The sequence below is a fragment of the Camelus bactrianus genome, chromosome 9 (assembly GCF_048773025.1).
Source record: "Camelus bactrianus isolate YW-2024 breed Bactrian camel chromosome 9, ASM4877302v1, whole genome shotgun sequence".
Taxonomy (NCBI): domain Eukaryota; kingdom Metazoa; phylum Chordata; class Mammalia; order Artiodactyla; family Camelidae; genus Camelus; species Camelus bactrianus.
The window spans coordinates 48,716,016-48,733,704 of NC_133547.1; the positions used below are offsets into that span (position 1 = coordinate 48,716,016).

At 40.7% G+C, this 17,689-nt stretch overlaps 1 protein-coding gene across 14 annotated transcripts in view; it reads left to right on the top strand.

The window, feature by feature from the left end:
• The window catches only part of PDE4DIP (phosphodiesterase 4D interacting protein), a 169,105-nt gene that overhangs the window by 70,944 nt on the left and 80,472 nt on the right, over positions 1-17,689 (top strand). For 13 of the 14 annotated variants that reach the window (XM_074370303.1, XM_074370308.1, XM_074370304.1 and 10 more), the window contains 3 exons: positions 1,570-1,693; positions 1,895-2,043; positions 5,648-5,765. In XM_074370303.1, the coding sequence (XP_074226404.1) occupies positions 1,570-1,693; positions 1,895-2,043; positions 5,648-5,765 (391 nt within the window). The remainder of the gene's footprint in view (positions 1-1,569; positions 1,694-1,894; positions 2,044-5,647; positions 5,766-17,689) is intronic. The other variant, XM_074370301.1, reaches the window with a different exon arrangement.

Genomic DNA, 17,689 nt, shown 5'->3' on the forward strand with positions numbered 1-17,689 from the left:
CTTAGAATGATAGTCCAGCAATATCAGAATACTCAGACTAGACTCAACTATATACAACATGCTGGTATTATTAAATACTTACTAAGGCATAGGTGAGCTAACATACTTTAGGAAAACTTACAATAACAATTGAGTTATAAATCTTGCGATTTGTGTAGTGCTTTATTAAAAAATTTATGTCATTTCAACTTAATTAGGTGGCATTAGCCTATTTTTGGAAATGAGAAAACTAGGGTACAGAGTGCTAAAGTGTTCTCAAATGAGTGGCAGAGCCCACATCTTCTGGAATCAAGTTCAAGGCGCTTCTGACTTCACAACAGCTGTAGCCTATTAAATCAGGCATTCCTGGCTGAGTTACTCAGAAAATATGTAACTTCCAATCTCAAGATATTGTAGTTAGCTGTTGTCTGTTGCATTTATCAAGGAAATAGGGAGTCAAAGTAAAAGTTGATGATTCCTGAGGTCTGCGTATTTAGGGGTCTTAGGTTATTCCCTTGACTTGTGTCACTTGTACAGCCAAGTCCCTGCTACCCCCAAGCGGCTGTATAATTACATGGGAGCTTCAGATAAATACAGTGTCTGGGACAATGCTGAGTAGTGTCCACTGTGGACCAAGGAATCCTTGGTCCACATAACCTTTAGGGAAGCTCCATTTGGTCATCATGGACACAACCTTCTGAGCCAAATATTAAAGTACTACTGGGCTTGGATAGAGCAGCTTTGATTTATCACGAGTCCACGAAGGTTCAGTATTGTTCTCTGCCCTGAGAACAAGAAGATGGTCCATGGTTCTCAACAAATGGCTTAAAACAGGAATAAAACCAAACCGGAATTAAGATCACTCGGCACCTGATACTCTCCCCAAATTTGTAATCCTCAGACATCCAAGGGCAGCTGTTGTGAGCTATAAATAAGCTGGTGATACCTTACCCGCTTCAAGCTAGTGCCAGGACACTCATTCCTAAGGACCTCAGAGAAGGAAAGCTGGGCCAGAACCCGGTCCATAGATTAAATGTCTGCTTTCTGCATGGGGCCATGGGAAAACTGGATAGAACTCTGGGTTGGTAGCCCAGGTTCAGGACAGTCTGTGGGTCACTGGCTGTAAAGGAGGAGAACATTTCTGTCCAAATGGATATTCCTTTTCAGCAACCTAAATGGAAAGAACACTCTAAATTCAAACAGCAAGAAAGGCAAGGGACTAGCAAAGCCCTCTGGGAGAGCAGTCTAAGTGGAAGAGCCCAGGGACAGGGGATGGTGACCATGGATGCTGAGTTCTAAACCGTTTGATGACCCTCTGCCTTCCAAATGAAAGGTTCTCCTCTTGAAACCATAGCAATAACAAAGCCTCTAGGGAGTCAAGTATATTCTGATTGACAAGCAATAAAAAGATTAGAGTTCCTGAAAGATTACCTGAAAAGTTGCAAAGAGCATTTCTATAAATAATTGCAGAGGGAAAAAATGCTTCATGTTCCTTCTTGTCAGTGTGACTGAATTCCTGAGACAACTTTAATGGGTCCACTCACTGACTTACATGACTGGCTCTGACTGGCTCATGCTCTGTGGTTTTAGCGCTGATGTGGAAAATCTCAACAGCCATAATGAAGCTGAGCTCCGGCGCCAGTTTGAGGAGAGACAGAAGGAGACAGAGCATGTTTACGAGCTCCTGGAAAATAAGATCCAGCTTCTGCAGGAGGTGAGTAGGCGTTCTGGAGGTCCAAGGCCAGGGGGTCCTCTTTTGCTTCTTTCCCTACTGCTCTGCCTCCTGGCAGGCACTTTTCCCCTCCCCCTTTTCCTCCCCAAACTCATCAAGTGGGTTTTCGGGCTCTTAGTCTAGGTGGGGACTTTGCAGCCCTTCAGTTTTTATTCTTTCTGAATTTTTTTTTCCTTTTTGCAGGAATCCAGGCTAGCAAAAAATGAAGCTGCACGGATGGCGGCTCTGGTGGAAGCAGAGAAACTGAAGGGAGTTACCAAGGACAGGGGAGAGGAACCTGGACACCAGGTCAAGTCTGACCAGTACACCGAGGCCCTGGCCCAGAGGGACAAGTAGGTGCCTTTTGTGTTCTGTCTGCGGCTGTGTTTTGCCTTCTCTCAAGGCTGAGAGTCTAGCAGCTGCGTTGCTCCCTTTAAGGGCTTATGGTGGACTGTCAGCACTTCCAAGACTTTATGGCGCCTACAAAGAGTTTCTTTTTAGGGTTGAGTCTTTAATGGTATCCATTAACAGAACTAACTTATTGGCAACCAGGAGACTTAAGTAGGTATAAGTAGAACATGGCAGTGTCGACGAAAAGTCAAACAACAATCGAGCTAAGAAAAAAGAAAAGAGAATTTTATTCGAGCCAAATTGAGGATTAAAACCCGGGAAACAGATTCTCAGCAGCTCTGAGAACTGCTCCATTTATCTGGAGTTAGAGATGCAGTTTTATACATTTTTAAGAATTTATGTATCATACTGAAAGGTTAGCTTTGTACACACAGTTCATCAAAGTTTTGTTTTGTTTTTTTTTTTAGTCAGCTGTGCATCTACAGAACAAACCTTTGGTCAATGTGATCCCTTGTATGAGATGAAAAGGAAGTATTAATCATAGAATTTTTCTCAAAGGTTGATTTCATCCCTGTGCTTTGAGGAGGCCTAGTTAATATATAAGGCAGAAGCACACTGCACACTGGGAAAGGCCGATCACAAAAGGGGCACATCATTTGTTTTTTCTTTCTGTCTAGTTCGACTATCCTGCCATAGAAAATTTATGATTTTTTCCTCATCAGTGGCAAACAAAAGACATAGATTCACTTATTCCCATTTATTGAGCATCTGGTATATGCCAGATATTGGGCTGAGCACTGAGTTGACTGAGATAAAAGACCCTTTTCCTCTCAGCATGGAACATGTTCCACAATTTTAATAAGTTCTCTGATAGAAGTAACACGGGATGCCCGGGTGGCATTTAGGATTGTCATCTATTCCAGACTAAAAGAGCGAGGTGGAAGTTTCCTGGAAGGGCTGAAATCTGAGGTGAGTTTTGAAGAATGAATAGGAGTTAGAAGAAACAGTGTAGGAAGTGGATGAGGAGGGGAAGTATTCTCTGCAGGAAGAGAAAGCGTGATGGGAAGACACAGGGAAGGGATGTTTCAAGACCAGCAATTAGCTCTACACAACCAGAGCAGAGGGTCCAGGGAAAGCCAGTGAGAGGTAAGCTGTACTGGGAACAGGGGGTCTGACTGTGCTGGCTTTGTAAGTAATAAGGGTAAGTGGTAAGTAAGTGGGCAGTGGTTGAGGCCACCTCTGTGTCTCAGTTATTACAGCAACTTCCTAACTTCTGTTTACCTCCAGTCCTACCCTCTCCATTCCATCCCAGTCTAACAATTCAGAGCATTTTTGAAGAGGAAAATTCAACAGTGTCAAAGTGACAGTTTAGCCTCTTTGATGCATGATACTATGGTGGCATAAGAAGCCTCAAGTGGTTTTTAGCTGAATAGGTAGAAAACAGTGACCAAGGTGATCTTTCTGAGACACAAATCTGATCATGCTATTGCAGAGCCATTTAAAAATTTCTCCAACAGCTGTAGGAAATAAGAACACATTTGTTCTTCTTAGCGTGGCCATCAAAGCCCATTATGACCTGACCCCTGATTTCTCCCAGGCTCACCCCCTACCATGACCCCTTCACCCTTTACTGATGCCAGACTCAATATAATAGTGATGACTCAGCTTTGTTGAGTTTTCCTGTACAGTTCAGCTGAGTACTTTACATTCTTGTTTAATTCTCCCATAACGTTTAATTCTCTCATCAAATGAACAATCTTATGAGATAAGGATTATTACATTTTATAAATGAAGAAACTGGCATTTAGAGTGTTATGTGACATGGCTTCAGACATTGCTGGAATCCAGACCCTGAAGTCACGGTGCTTCCAGGAGCATATAATATGTCAGTTCTCTAGAATTTTGCTCATGTTCTTCCTTCCGTGGGAAACATCTGTATTTTCCCCTCCTAGTGGACTTCTCAACATTCTTCAAAACCCTCTAAGGCATCTGTCATTACTTCTGCAAAGGCTTTTATGACAGCAAAATTAAGTCTTTTTGTTGTTGCTTTGTTTTATATGCACATCCATTATTGTACAGTTCTCAGCATGGTGTTGTATCTCCCCTACTAGGTTCCCTGAGACTCTTGTCTCATCTCTGTATTCCGATAAACACTTGTTAAACCAAAAAAAAAAAAAAAAGAAAAGGAAGGGAAGGAAGGAAAGAAAACATATGCACATCAGACAAACTAAGGGTGTTCATATCAGATGGCCTTGAATAGCTTTGTAAAATAGGAGAATAGATCATCTGTGGAGACTAAGGATCAAAGGGCTGAAGGGATGAGTGAGGTTTGAGGCTTGAGAGAAGCAGAGATGTGACAGCACAGATACCGTAGGGAAGTTAATATAGAGTCCACATTCATCATAATTACCATTATCATTACGGCTTGAATCTGTATAATGTTTTTAAGTTTTTAAAGTTCTTTCTCATCCCTAAATCTTAGCTGATCCTCATACCTTAAATGAATGTATAATTTGCCTGTGAGACTCCTACTTGACTTTCTGGGACCCCTCACGTTTCTGCCAAACTGTTTTCTTCCTGAGGCGCTATCCCTGTCTTACACACTTACACAGGAATAACAGGCACACTTGGAAACATTTCGTCTAGTACCAGCACATCGTCCAAGGACAGGTATCTCTAGTACTCGAAGACTTACATACAGAGAAACAGCAGGGTATGCCTGGCACACAGTAGGTGATGAATAACTGTTGATTTGAACCATGCTTTATGTAATTCCGCACAGCACGCACAGTCTTGGACAACTTAATTCCAGTCTAAATTTCCAGCCTCTTCTCCAGCCATTGTCTCTTCCCACCAGCCTTTCCCCTTTTTGCCTTCCAGTGACACTTCCCTATGTATCTTATATCTTCATGTCTTCCTTCCTTTTGTTTAAGCTTCTCCCTCTGAGCCTGGAAAATAACCCAGTCTTCAAAATCTCCTCTCCTGATCTTCCCCCAGACTTTTCCCAAGTCAAATCAATCACTTCTTCTTTATCTTTCTTCCTACAGCTCCATGACCACATGGTGTACTCTATGGTATATACCTCTGCTGTGGTAGCACTTACTGAATTCTGTTACTATTATTTGTTTATATAGCCGTGCTTCCCCACTCCCAACTCTTGGCACACAAACCGAAAGAATTTTAAGTTTCTACAGAACAAAGATTGCATGTTTTCCATCTTTATATTCCCAGTATTTGGTATGTGCACTGAATTACATATACATAATGGTTATCTAATAATTGTTTTTTGAATGGAGTAACAGTAACATCTAAAAAAAATAAAAACCACCCACAACCTCTGACCCTTGTTTGAAGAGTTTTATGCCTATGGTCTATAGATCCATGGAATGGCTTTAGGAGGTCAATGTAAGTAAAAAATCATTTGTGTATCTATCTGGGGACTGGGGTAGAGAATACATGGCTTACTGAAGAAAACTACCCAAGAGTTTGATGACTCAGAAAGGTAGAAACTTACTGAACTGGACTATGCTATCTTTGGAGTGGGCTGAGAAGTAAAGGTAATATTAGTGTCATGATAATTGTTGTCCTTACTTTTTTCTGCTCCAGAAGAATCGAAGAACTGAGTCAGAGCCTGGCTGCCCAGGAGAAGCTTGTGGAACAGCTATCGCAGGAGAAACAGCACCTGCTAGAACTGTTGGAGGAGCCAGCCACCATGGATGTGCAGGTGAGGTCTGGGCTGTCCTTCAGGAGGCACTTGCCTCTTGCTTTCATGAGCTCTTCTTTTAAAAAATATATACATCTACGTGTATTCACTTTCTATTGCTGTGGAAAAAATTACTATGAACTTAGTGGTTCAAAGCAACATACACTTACTACCCCATAGTTTCTATGGGTCAATAGTCCAGGCATGGCTTAGCTGGGTTTCCGCTCAGGGTCTCCTGGGTCTGAAATCAAGATGTCAGCTGGGCTGCTTTCTTGGCTGGAGAGCTCACTTAGGGAAGGATCCACTTCTAAGCTCCCTCTGGCTATTGGAAGAATATTTCCATGTGACGTTAGAAGTTACGGCAGCTTGCTGCTGCTGCTGCTTTTTTTAATGGTGGTACTGAGGATTGAACCCAGGTCCTCACGCATGCTAAGCTTTACCACTGAGCTATACCCTCCCCACTGCAGCTTGCTTCTTCATAGCTAGCAGTGGTGAGAGATGGTCCCTTGCTTCTCTCACTTCTAGATACTCTTTTAAGAGGTTCAGCTGAACAAGTCAAGCCCATCGGTATACTACCCCTTTTGGTTAACTTAAAGTCAGCTGGGTAGGGACCTTAATTACGTCTGCAACACCTCTTCACTTTTGCCGTATAACATAACATGACTATGCAGTGATAGCCTATCACCTTTGTCATATTCTGTTGGTTAGAAGCAAGTTACAGCTCGTGCCACACTCAGGGAGTGGGGATTATACAGTGGTGTGGATACCGGGACGTGGAGATTTCGGTGGCCATCTTAGAATTCTGCCTGCCACACTGAGTGGTGTATAATTATAGAGAATGTATGATGCGGTTTTAATGTGGAAGAGAGAACCATTGCTGTTGTGAAAATAATTGCATTAATCTGTATTGCTGTTCTTGGAGGTTGTCTCAGAAGAAACTCCTTTTCTTCATTCAACTTTTGTGTGTTTGTTTGTTTGCACCTAGTTGCTTCTACTTCTTCATAGCCATTTTATGGAGCTAGATAATTTTTATCTACAATTTTAAAGGTTACTTTCCATTTACAGTTAGTATAAAATATTGGCTGTATTCCCTGTGTTGTACAATTCATCCTTGAGCCTGTCTTATACCAGATAATTTGTAATTCCCACTCCCTCATCCCTATATTGCCCCTTCTTCCCCCCTCCACTCGTAACCACAAGTGTGTTCTCTATATCTGTGAGTCTGCTTCATTTTTGTTATATTCAATAGTTTGTTGTGTTTTTTAGATTCCACATATAAGTGATATTAGTATAAGTGATGAGAGTATTTGTCTTTCTCTGTCTGACTTATTCTACTTAGCATAACACTATCCAAGTCCATCCATGTTTCTGCAAATGGCAAAATTTTATTTTTTATGGGTGAGTAGTATTCCATTGTGTATGTATACAGCACATCTTCTTTATCCATGCATCTGATGAACATGTAGGGTGCTTCCATACCTTGGCAATTGTAAATAGTGCTGCTATGAACATTGCAGTGCACATGTCTTTTCGAATTAGAGTTTTCTCTGGATATGTGCCCAGGAGTGGGATTGCTGGATCATAAACTATATTTTTAGTTTTTTGAGAACCCTCCATACTGTTTAGCACGGTGGCTGAACCATTTTACATTCCCACCAACTGTGTAGGAGGGTTCACTTTTCTCCACATCCTTGCCAACATTTGTTATTTGTGGTCTTTTTGATGATAGCCATTCTCACAGGTGTGAGATGAGATCTCATTATGGTTTTGATTTGCATTTCCCTGATGATTAGCAGTGTCATGCATCCTTTCATGTGCTGTTGGTTATCTGCATTTCCTCTTTGGAAAAATGTCTATTGAGTTCTTCTGGCCATTTTTTAATTGGGTTGTTTTTTTTTTTCTTTTTTGATGTTGAGTTGTATGAGCTGTTTATATATGTTGGATATTAACTGATTATTGGTCATATCATTTGCAAATATCTTCTCCCAGTCAGTAGGTTGTCTTTGTTTTGTCGATGGTTTCTTTTGGTGTGCAAAAGTTTTTAAGTTTAATTAGGTCCCATTTGTTTATTTTTGCTTTTATGTCCTTTATTTTAGGAGACAGAAAAAAAATATTGCTTCGATTTATGTCGAGGAGTGTTCTGCCCATGTTTTCCTCTAGGAGTTTTATAGTCTCTGGTCTTACATTTATGTCTTTAATCTATTTTGAATTTATTTTTGTATATGGTGTTAGAGAATGTTCTGATTTCATTCTTACATGTAGCTGTCAACTTTTACTAAAAAGATACTTTCTGAACAAACCCTAGAATCTATCTGTGCCCAAGCAACATAAACAATTACCAGGTATTTTTACAAATCTTAGATCAATGACAAAGCAAAACGTGTGCAGTTTAATTTATTGGTCACATACATGAAGCTTGGAGTCAGGATAAAAAGAGCAGTGATAAGATTGGTTTAAAGCAGTGTTTCCCCACCTTTCCCATGTCATGGCTAAAATAGCAAATGATAGTATTTATAAGGTGTAGCAGTAAATGGATGGAGCTTCTCACTTGAAAGCGGCCAGCTGGGTGCCTGGGCTGCAGTGAGGGCAGGAGAAATCACTGTCTTGGCTTCACTGTAAACCTCTTGGACTGTGGATCCACTTTGGTTGGAAAGTTCTGGTTTACAAACTCAGGAAATGATGCGTATGCATGTAATTTGATAGATATGAGTAAAAATTAAAGTTCATAGGATTTTTGCAAGATAAATATTAAAATATATGGAAGATTCAATAACATTTTTAAATTAGAAATAACTTGGCTGGGAATTAGGAGAATTGGATTTTTATCCTGATTCTTTCTGTATTAACTGTATGACTATGGATACATCGCTTCTCAGCCTCCACATGTATAAAATGGGAAAATTAGCCCAAATAATCTCCGAAGTTTCCTATAATTCTGACATTCTACTTTAATGAGTCTGGCATCATTGGGGAAAGCGTACAGTCCGCAAAGCAAGCACTTTGAAAGAAAAATACTCATGTAAGTTCTGAAATAAAATTGTTCTCCTTGCCCTAGTTTTATATTTAGAGACACATACAGATATATTTATGTACATATAATTGTTTTTGTCAGTATCTTTGGTAAGCACCAAATTGGGTTATAGTAGTTCAATATACGCAACACTAATTGCATTAGGATTGGTTTCGTATCAGTTTTAAAACAGACTTGAAGAACAGAAAAATTATAATTTGAAAGAGACTAAATTATTTATAATCTATTCTAAAGGAATACCTAGAACAAGGTTAAGTCCAGCATCCAGAGGATAATAACATCGTGTGGGCAGAAAAAAGAGATGCATCGTCACGTAAATTGTACTAAATTGATATGCTTCATTACTGTTGCCTGGTACCTGTAAAAATGTATTGTTATTGCCTAACTCTTTGTTCATTTACAAACCTGATCACACTGGGCTATTAATTCTGTCAAGCACTGTTGCTCAACCTTTTCCGCAGAAGGCTCATTTTCATAGGAAATGATTCTGTGTTTGTGTTACTCTGAAGTAAGTGACTACGGCTGGACATGGTTGGAGGTGGTTGCCAGTGTCCACCTTCAGGCCCATCCACACCTGAGAGCAGAGGGGATGGCATCTCTGCACAGTGGTGGGCCACTTTGAGGAGCACTGGCTTGGAAACCCAGCTTTGTAAAGCTCTGCTTTAGGAAGCCTCTCAAATGTGGAGGAAAGAAAGCCTCCCACGGCTTACTTCCTAGTTTCTCCCTTTGAGTCTGCTTTTTGAAAGAGAAAACAAAATGAAAACAAAAACAAAAAAACAAGTAGGCACCAAGTACTGCTCAGTGTGCATAGAATTATTTTATATTCTTATTTCTAAAACAGCTCAGAGGCCTGGCCAGAGAGTGCAGCCTTCTAGTGAGCATTCAGATAATCCTCGGAAACCTTCCTTCTTTGAATGTGCATTCAGATTCTAAAAGAAAGGAAATGGGTTTGATCACTGTGCTTCTAATCTTACATTCTATGGTCTAGACAGAAAGAAATACTGAAATGATTTATGTAGCATCTTGGGAGCATTTAGCCATGCTCAGGTGGTTCAGATTGACTTATGGAAGGATACAGAGTCAAGTCCCAGTTTAGAGAAAGAATTGTCCTTCAATGACCAATTCTAGTATGAAGTCTGATGGATTTTTAACTCAGGAAACAGAGTGTCATGAAAGAATGAGCTCAGGTCTTTTTGGAATTTGAGTGTCAGTGCTTTTTGGATGTATGACCTTGAGCAAGTTATATAACCTTTCCGAGTACAGTTTCCTCCTCTGTAAAATAGGGATAAAAATATCTAGCGTTCATCTACTTGTAAGGATTAGAAATAATATATTTGACGTGCCTAGCATAGTGCTCAAAACATGGTATCTGCTGTTACTTATTATCCATATAAACAACCTGGAAGAGAGTAAGGCTTGTCTTAAAATGAGTAGTAGCTAAAAAAGACATGGTCAATAAGTCAGATATTGCAAACTTCACTCACATTGTAGCTGTCTTTGTCTTACAAGAGACAGAGGTAAAATTATTAAGTATAGCAGTTATTTATTAATGAGATTAATGGTCACAATTCTCCCTCTGGAGCTGTTAGCCCCATTCATAGAAAAACTGTTTTATAGACAAAGACTGAACTCACAGTTGCCAGTTTGTATTATTGCTTGATCCCCAGAAAGACCACAACAGAGTGTGAATCATCCAGGGAACACTGTCACAATGAGAACTGTATCTCACTTTAATCTCCTAGACACAAAGAAATATTGACACATTTTCTGTAACATCTTGGGATCATTTAGTTACACTCAAATGGTTCAGATTGTTATAAGATAAAACCTAGAAGTAAATTTACAGGATTTCTTAAACACATATTCCAAGTATAATTTAAAATATTTATCAATGAATATTCAACAACTTTTCTGTGGCAATAACATCAGCACATATTGTAGCATTTTCCATGTGTCAGGTGCTGCTTCAAATACCTTATATATTAAGTTAATTTAAGCCTCAAAGCAACCCAGTGAAGTAGATACTGAATGACATGAAACACAAAAGATATTACTTTATAATAAGATGATGTTTATTTTAATATGCAAATTCTTGGGCACAACTATATTAAAAGATATAAAGAAATAGTCAGGTGCTTGTACCTGTATGGGAAATCATTGTGAATGTCACAGCAGTCTGATTCAGGCATGTTATATTGCCAGTTGAAGAACAGCAAGTGACAGTGCCTTTAGTAACCAAGTGGCAATACCAAGGTGAAAAACTCTAGGTGAATCCCCCCGCCAAATACCAATAAAATAATCATCCCTTAATTTACATAGCAGTTTAATTCACAGAAAAATCAGAATATATTAATATTGTGTTCAGACATGTAAGAGAATTAAGTCCTTTGTTCAGATGATTATGCAAACAGTTTGAATACCTCCGTCAATGCCGAGAGGAACATTTGAAAGTCATTCAGATTTTGGAACAATGCTTTGTCCTGCCCTCTGCAAGTTACGTAGCACTGCTAGTCCCACCCATCATTGCAAGGACAGCAAAAGCAAGAAGCGCCCCCACAAATTTCCAAAATGCTCTCTAGGATGTGGCTGCTGAGTAAGAACCACTGGTCTAGGGGGTCCTGGCCTTCAAAGGGCTTATAGGCTAATCAGAGATAATGCAGCAGGAAAAATGAAGAGAGAGAAGGAAATATGCTCATTAGTGCTGAAAGGACCCAGAGATGAGAGAGATTAACTCTACCTGTGGAAGTCAGAGAAAGCTTCACCTGGTAGTCACCCTTGACGGGGGCGGGGCTTAGGGCTGAGGACACCAGGTAGAAAGTAGGAGAAGGGCATTCGAGGCAGGGGAACAGTATATGCAGTGGCGTGGAACATATTTCAGGAGCTGGGAGTAATTGGTGTTACCAAATATATGGTAAGTGATGGAGAATGATGGAATACATAGCCAGAAAGTCCCATAAAATGTCAAGCTAACGGCTTCATGTTGTAGGCAATGAAGAATTAAAAATTAAAAAATTAACAGGAATAAAAGCTTATGAGTTGCATTATAAAAAGATAATCCTGGTAGTTGTTTAGACAGAGGACTGACTGAGCAGATAATTGAAGTCACCTCTGGAGACAGCAAATTATGGTTTGACACAGCTATTAACTGCTTCAATAGTCCATTCTGTGAATTTGATAAAGGTAAAGAATATTATAAAAAGCAATTATTAAGCACTTTGTCTCTACAGTAATGTGTGACAACTCTTACTATTTGTGACATCTGAAGCCTTTGCTGTGGGTGTTATCCTTGTCTGCTAACAGTAGCAGCATCTTAGTTCTGCTGTGTTATACTCAGACCTTAGTCCACCATGCCACTCGTCACCATGGAGCCACTCCTCTACAGTGTGGAAGGCACAAGTTCAATTTCTGAGCTCTGGGCCAGCTCCACGGAGGCTGAAGAATTCCCTCATCCCCAGCAAGGCCATCCTTGGAATCCCTGATAGAAGTTAGGGGATGAGAGAACTTGAGCTCTGAGGACTGATTCACTTCCTGCACCCACCCCGCCACCAGCCCCTCACCATTGAGAATACATATGACAGTTAGGCTTTAGGAGAAAGAAAGCTCACAGATCTCACACTTCCAGGTTTGAGGTGGCCGAATGAAAAACACTCATCTTACCCCACCTCCCATAGATAAGTATTTCTCACGTGATCCCAGTATGAAAGTCTGGACTGGGGTATAATCTCTGAGTACAGGAAGTTTTACCACAGAGCCTTCCTTCCCTCAAATAAGACAGACAGATTTGATAAAGGTTATTTGATTGAATTGATTTTACTATCCCTCTGTTTTCCTTTTCTATTCTACCAGAACATTGTATAGCACCCCTTTTAGCAGGAGTGTACTTGCATAATACTTACGAACTTCTTTTATATAATTAACTCCATAGAACAGCGAAAAAGGCCATACACTTGACATGCCTCTGACTGACAACAACACTCCAAGTTTGCTTTCAGTCCTCCGTGTCCGGGTTCAGGCAGACAGCACATTGCTGTGATCAGAGTGCTTTTTGATGGAGCTGTCGTCCTGCAGCAACTTGTCTACATCTTTTTTTTACGGGGGAGGCAAAAAATCTAATAAAATGCAGTTTATGAAGCGTTTTTCTCTTCCTTAGTGAAGGTATCCACAGAGTTGCAGGGAAAACCTGGCAAGTGTTCCATTTATTGATATTATTCCACTCTACAGAATGGTGGAAGCTTTATCTCAAAGAACCTTTTAAATGAAACCAGATGGGAAGGTGTGAAGGCAGGGGGAAATAATGCATTTGCAAAGGAATGCCTGGAGGAATTCTTGTTTTGTTTCTTTCCTTTTTTTTTCCCTCTCCATTTTCCCCCTGAGTATTGTAAAAGCAATATTTATTAATGTATAATTATACTGTGGTTGGCTGAAAAAATGAAATAGGACAGCAGAATTAGGGAGAGGCATCCATTAGGCCATCAGGACCTTCCTACTCACGCAAAGCAGTGGACACTCAAGCCATTGCATTTATGCCTTGTTGGGAACCTAATGTAAATAACACTGCATGCAGTGAGGCAGATCTCCTAAAATAGCAAACATTCCAGTGTTACCATGGAGAGATCTGACGTGGAGGTTAAGGCAAGAATAGGCTCTCAGTGCTCAAGGCAGAGTCTGAAAACCTTGCAGGGATTAGTAGCTCAGGCAGCTCCAGCCAACTTCACTTAAGGAGATTTTTTTTTTTAAGAGCAGCTTTTCAGTATCCTCTTCTTAAGCTGATGAATGTGGAAGCTGGAGACTCATTTACAAATCCTCATTCAAGATCACTGTCTCCGAGGCACAACCTTCATTAGTAACATGTCTCAGAAACTGGCTTTCTCAGCTAAGGCAATCATAGTTCATAGAGCAGCAAAGGAGGTGGAAAAAAGAGGGGCTTCTTTACAGCCTCATTGAAAATATTTATTGAGCACTTACAAGGCACAAGGTACTATAAGGTGAAGGAAGAGGAACACAAAGACGTATAATAAGGTTTAGTCTCTGCCTTCTAGGGATTCCAATCTAATTGGAAGGTAAGAAAGTAATGGAAACAAAATACAAAGCAGTAGAAAAAGGAAGAAAATCATGGGCTGGGGTGGCCAGTGAAGATTCTGATCTGTAAGGAATGAGTAGGATTTTAATTAGAGATAAAAATAAGAATCATCAATTTATTCATTCGATTATGTACTGAGATCTAGGAACATAGTGTTCTAAGTACCTCAGAAGATAACAGGATGTGTAAAGTGTGATTTCTTAAGGAGCTTCCCAGCTAAAGGGGAGAAGGCAATGTGGAGAAATGACACACAAATTACTATAGAAGTGCTCTAGAAGTTCAAAGAAGAGAAAGATGTCTTTTGAGGGGATTAAGGAGACAGCTTAAAGGAAATACTTGCAGGTTGGACAGGATTTTGACAGGTGGAGGTGGTAGTAACAGGGAAGAACACTACAAGTAGATAAGACAGAGAGGTAGGGAGGTTCGGGACAAGGAAGCATAGTGAGTATATGTAGAGAGAAGTGAGTGTAGGCTAGAAAGATAGGATGATGCTAGAGTCAGAGGGCCTTAGATGGCAGGTTAAGAAGTTTATGATTATGGGTAAGTCCTTAGGTCTCCAGGTTACTATGCAGGAAAGTGATATATCTGAGATCTGTCTTAGAAAGATTAATCTGGAGAGAGGAGAGAGTAGAAGAGAAAGAAGTTGAGAGGACTAACTATTATGAAATTTCTCTTTCCTAAGATATGAGGTCATTAGAGGATAACCAAGAATGGAAGTTTTGTGCTAAGGCAAGAGAGCAAAATAAATTAAGAAAAGCGATTCATTCATTCATTCATTCATTCATTCCAGTCAGTGACTGTTTATTGAGTGCCTATCATGGCCAGACACTGGTGCTGTTAGGTGCTGGAGAAACAGTTTAAGAATAAACAAGCCAGAGTCCTTTCCCTCAGGGAGCTTACATTCTAATAAGGGAGATAGGTAAATAACCATGTAATAAAACAAATAAATAGTTGCAAATTGTGATAACTACACTGAAAAGAGCAAGGATCAGTGAACTTTTTCTGGAAAAGGCTAGATAGTAAATAATTTAGACTTTGCAGGCCGTAAGATTTCTGCTGTTGTAGTGCAAAAACAGCCAATACATGCAGGACGTGCATGGCTGTGTTCCAGTAAAACTTTATTTATAAAAACAGGGTGGTGTTGGATTTAGCCCACAGTCCACAGTTCCCTGACCCTTAATAGAGAATTAAGAGGAAGGAGAGGGAGGCACTATAGGTAAGGGAAGATGTCAATCAAGAGTTCAGTCTTTCCTGGGATAATTCTGAGATGTCTCTGGCACCTACAGATGCACATACAAATAGGCAGTTGGCCATTAGAGAGTTGAACTCCGAGGAGAAATCTGGGATAAAGATACTCTTTCAGTGGTTCTGATCACCAATTCCAACATGTGTGCTGAGAGCAGGGGCACTTCCCACACAACACCAAGCAATTCTTGGACACAGCAGGGTATCCAAGAATTCAACTGAGTTCTGACATTATCTACCTGGAGATAGCATGGATCCCACAGGTTAAAGATACAGTCTTACAAGACTGCCTCCACAGCCCTCCCACTCCCCATCCTCCTCCCTTCCTGCCTCTGGACTTCAGACAGCAGTCACAATCCCAGAGTATCACCTGTGCATCTGACCAGCAATAGACTGGAGGTTCCAACAACCCCCTCCTTGGACTTCGGACTTCAGACACCAGTTGCAAGTCCAGACTGTTACGTGTACTTCTGACTGGCTGGCTATAAATTAGAGGTTCCCATCACCCCCTCCTTAGGTTAGATTAACCTGCTAGAGCAGCTCACAGAACTTAGAGAAATGTTTTACTTACTGGATCCCTGTTTATCACATAAGGATATAACTGGAACAGCGAGATGGGAGATATTCATAGGGCAAGGGATGTGGGAATGGGTGTGGAGCTTCCGTGCCCTCACCAGGCATAATACTCTCCCTGAACTTCCACGTGTTCACTAGCCCAGAAGCTCTCTGAACCCAGTCCTCCTGGGTTTTTATGGAGGCTTCATTACAAAAGCATGCTTGATAAAATCATTAACCATTGGTGATTGATTCAATTTCCACCCTCTTTCCCCTCCCAGGAAGTTGGGGGGTGGGACTGACAACCCTCTAATCCATTCACTTGACACTGCCTCTTCCCCAATCTCTCAGTTATGTGAAGGTGAAGGTGCCTGATTTTTACCTGATGTTGAAGCATCAAGGAGACTACTCTGATCATTGGTCCACCACTGAAGACCCACTGCCGCAGCACACACAGTTCTACCATTCCTCACTGCTTCCTACCCTGGAATCTTTTATGGAGCCCCCTGACCTAAAGTCTAGCTTCTCCAGGTCATCTACTGCCTTCTCCCCCCAGGTGCTGCTGCTTCCCCAGCACACTGACATGGAATGGGGGTGGGTCCCTGTTACTCTTAGACCCCAAGTCTCTTCCCGTTACGGGTGAAATCTCACCTTCTCTTTTGTTGACCTCAAAGACATTTCTCTCCTTTTCCCCACTGGGACACCTGGCTTAATCTTCTCAGTGGGTTTAGAATTTTTCAAAGTCAGGAAATACATTTGACCACAGTCAGTCTCTGCTCTTTGCTCTGCCAAAAATCCCTAGTCAAGGGAATGCTAAGAGCCTCACCATCAGACTAGGAAAGATGGAGGTAGGGGTATACAGGGAATACAACTATCCATGTCCAAAAATTTACCATCACCATTTGGTTAGGGAAGAAATGTGAGATGAGCCGAAAGGGAAGTAGATAAGGATCTTTTTGTAGAAATACTGAAATGCCAGGCTAAGGGTTTTGGACTTCATGCCATAGGTAGTGGACAACTATGGATGTTTACTACAAATGTCCTGGAAATAGTATGCAGGAAGACTAAAGGGGTAAGCTTCTAAGGCTGTATGACATGGTTCAGGTTTCAGGTTTTGAGAACCTGAAAAGGAAAATGTGAAGCAACATTTCTGAACACACTTGAGATGTTCAGAAATGGGGTCAAAAAGAACTCAGCTTTGGCTTGAGAGAGAAGGATTCTGAGGAGTTAAAGGTAACAAGTCTTTTGTTTACAAGTCTACTTTGTTGTAGAAAATGATATGCCTGACCTCATCTCTCCTGATGCTGACAATGTTAACCACCCCTCTCATTTTTTGAAACTCTGTTCCCCTCTTACCAGTGTTTTGATTATGGAAGAGTTCGACTTAGTTTTTCCACTTAGTTTTCTGTCACCTAAACTCAGCATGTCCCAAATTATACTTTTCTTTTTTTTGCAAATGGACTCTTCAACTCCCACATTTCTGTTTATTTTGATCATTCTTTTTTACCAATCTTTCAGACCAGAAACTTATCTGCATTTTTAACCTTCCCCCCCCCACCCCCCTTCATCCTCTCTGCATGTACATCATCAAGCCTGGCTATTCATTCCTTCAAAATGATTCTCATATTTACCATTTTCTTTCCATTTTTAAAGCAGACCTGTATTATCCCACACATGAGTAATTGCAATGGCTTTAAAACAAGTCTTTCTGTAACCATCCCAAAACGTGTCCCTGAAACTCCAAGCCATCTTGTGGCCTAATTTTCCTAAAATAAACTTGTTATCATGCCGTTCTGTGCTAAAATTTATAACATTAAGTCCACATTCTTTTGCCTTTGTCAAACATTAACCAAATTCTAGTTGCCAAAGCCCCCCCCCCACAGCACAGTGTCTGGCTTAGCTGGCCCTTTGTACATGTTCTTTGAGCAATTATCGAGATGTACAGAGCGTATGTACAGCTAGATGTATAGAGTAGGATGAACCTGGCCATTCAGATGTCCCACAAAATCCTCAACATCTCCCTTTACCTTCAGG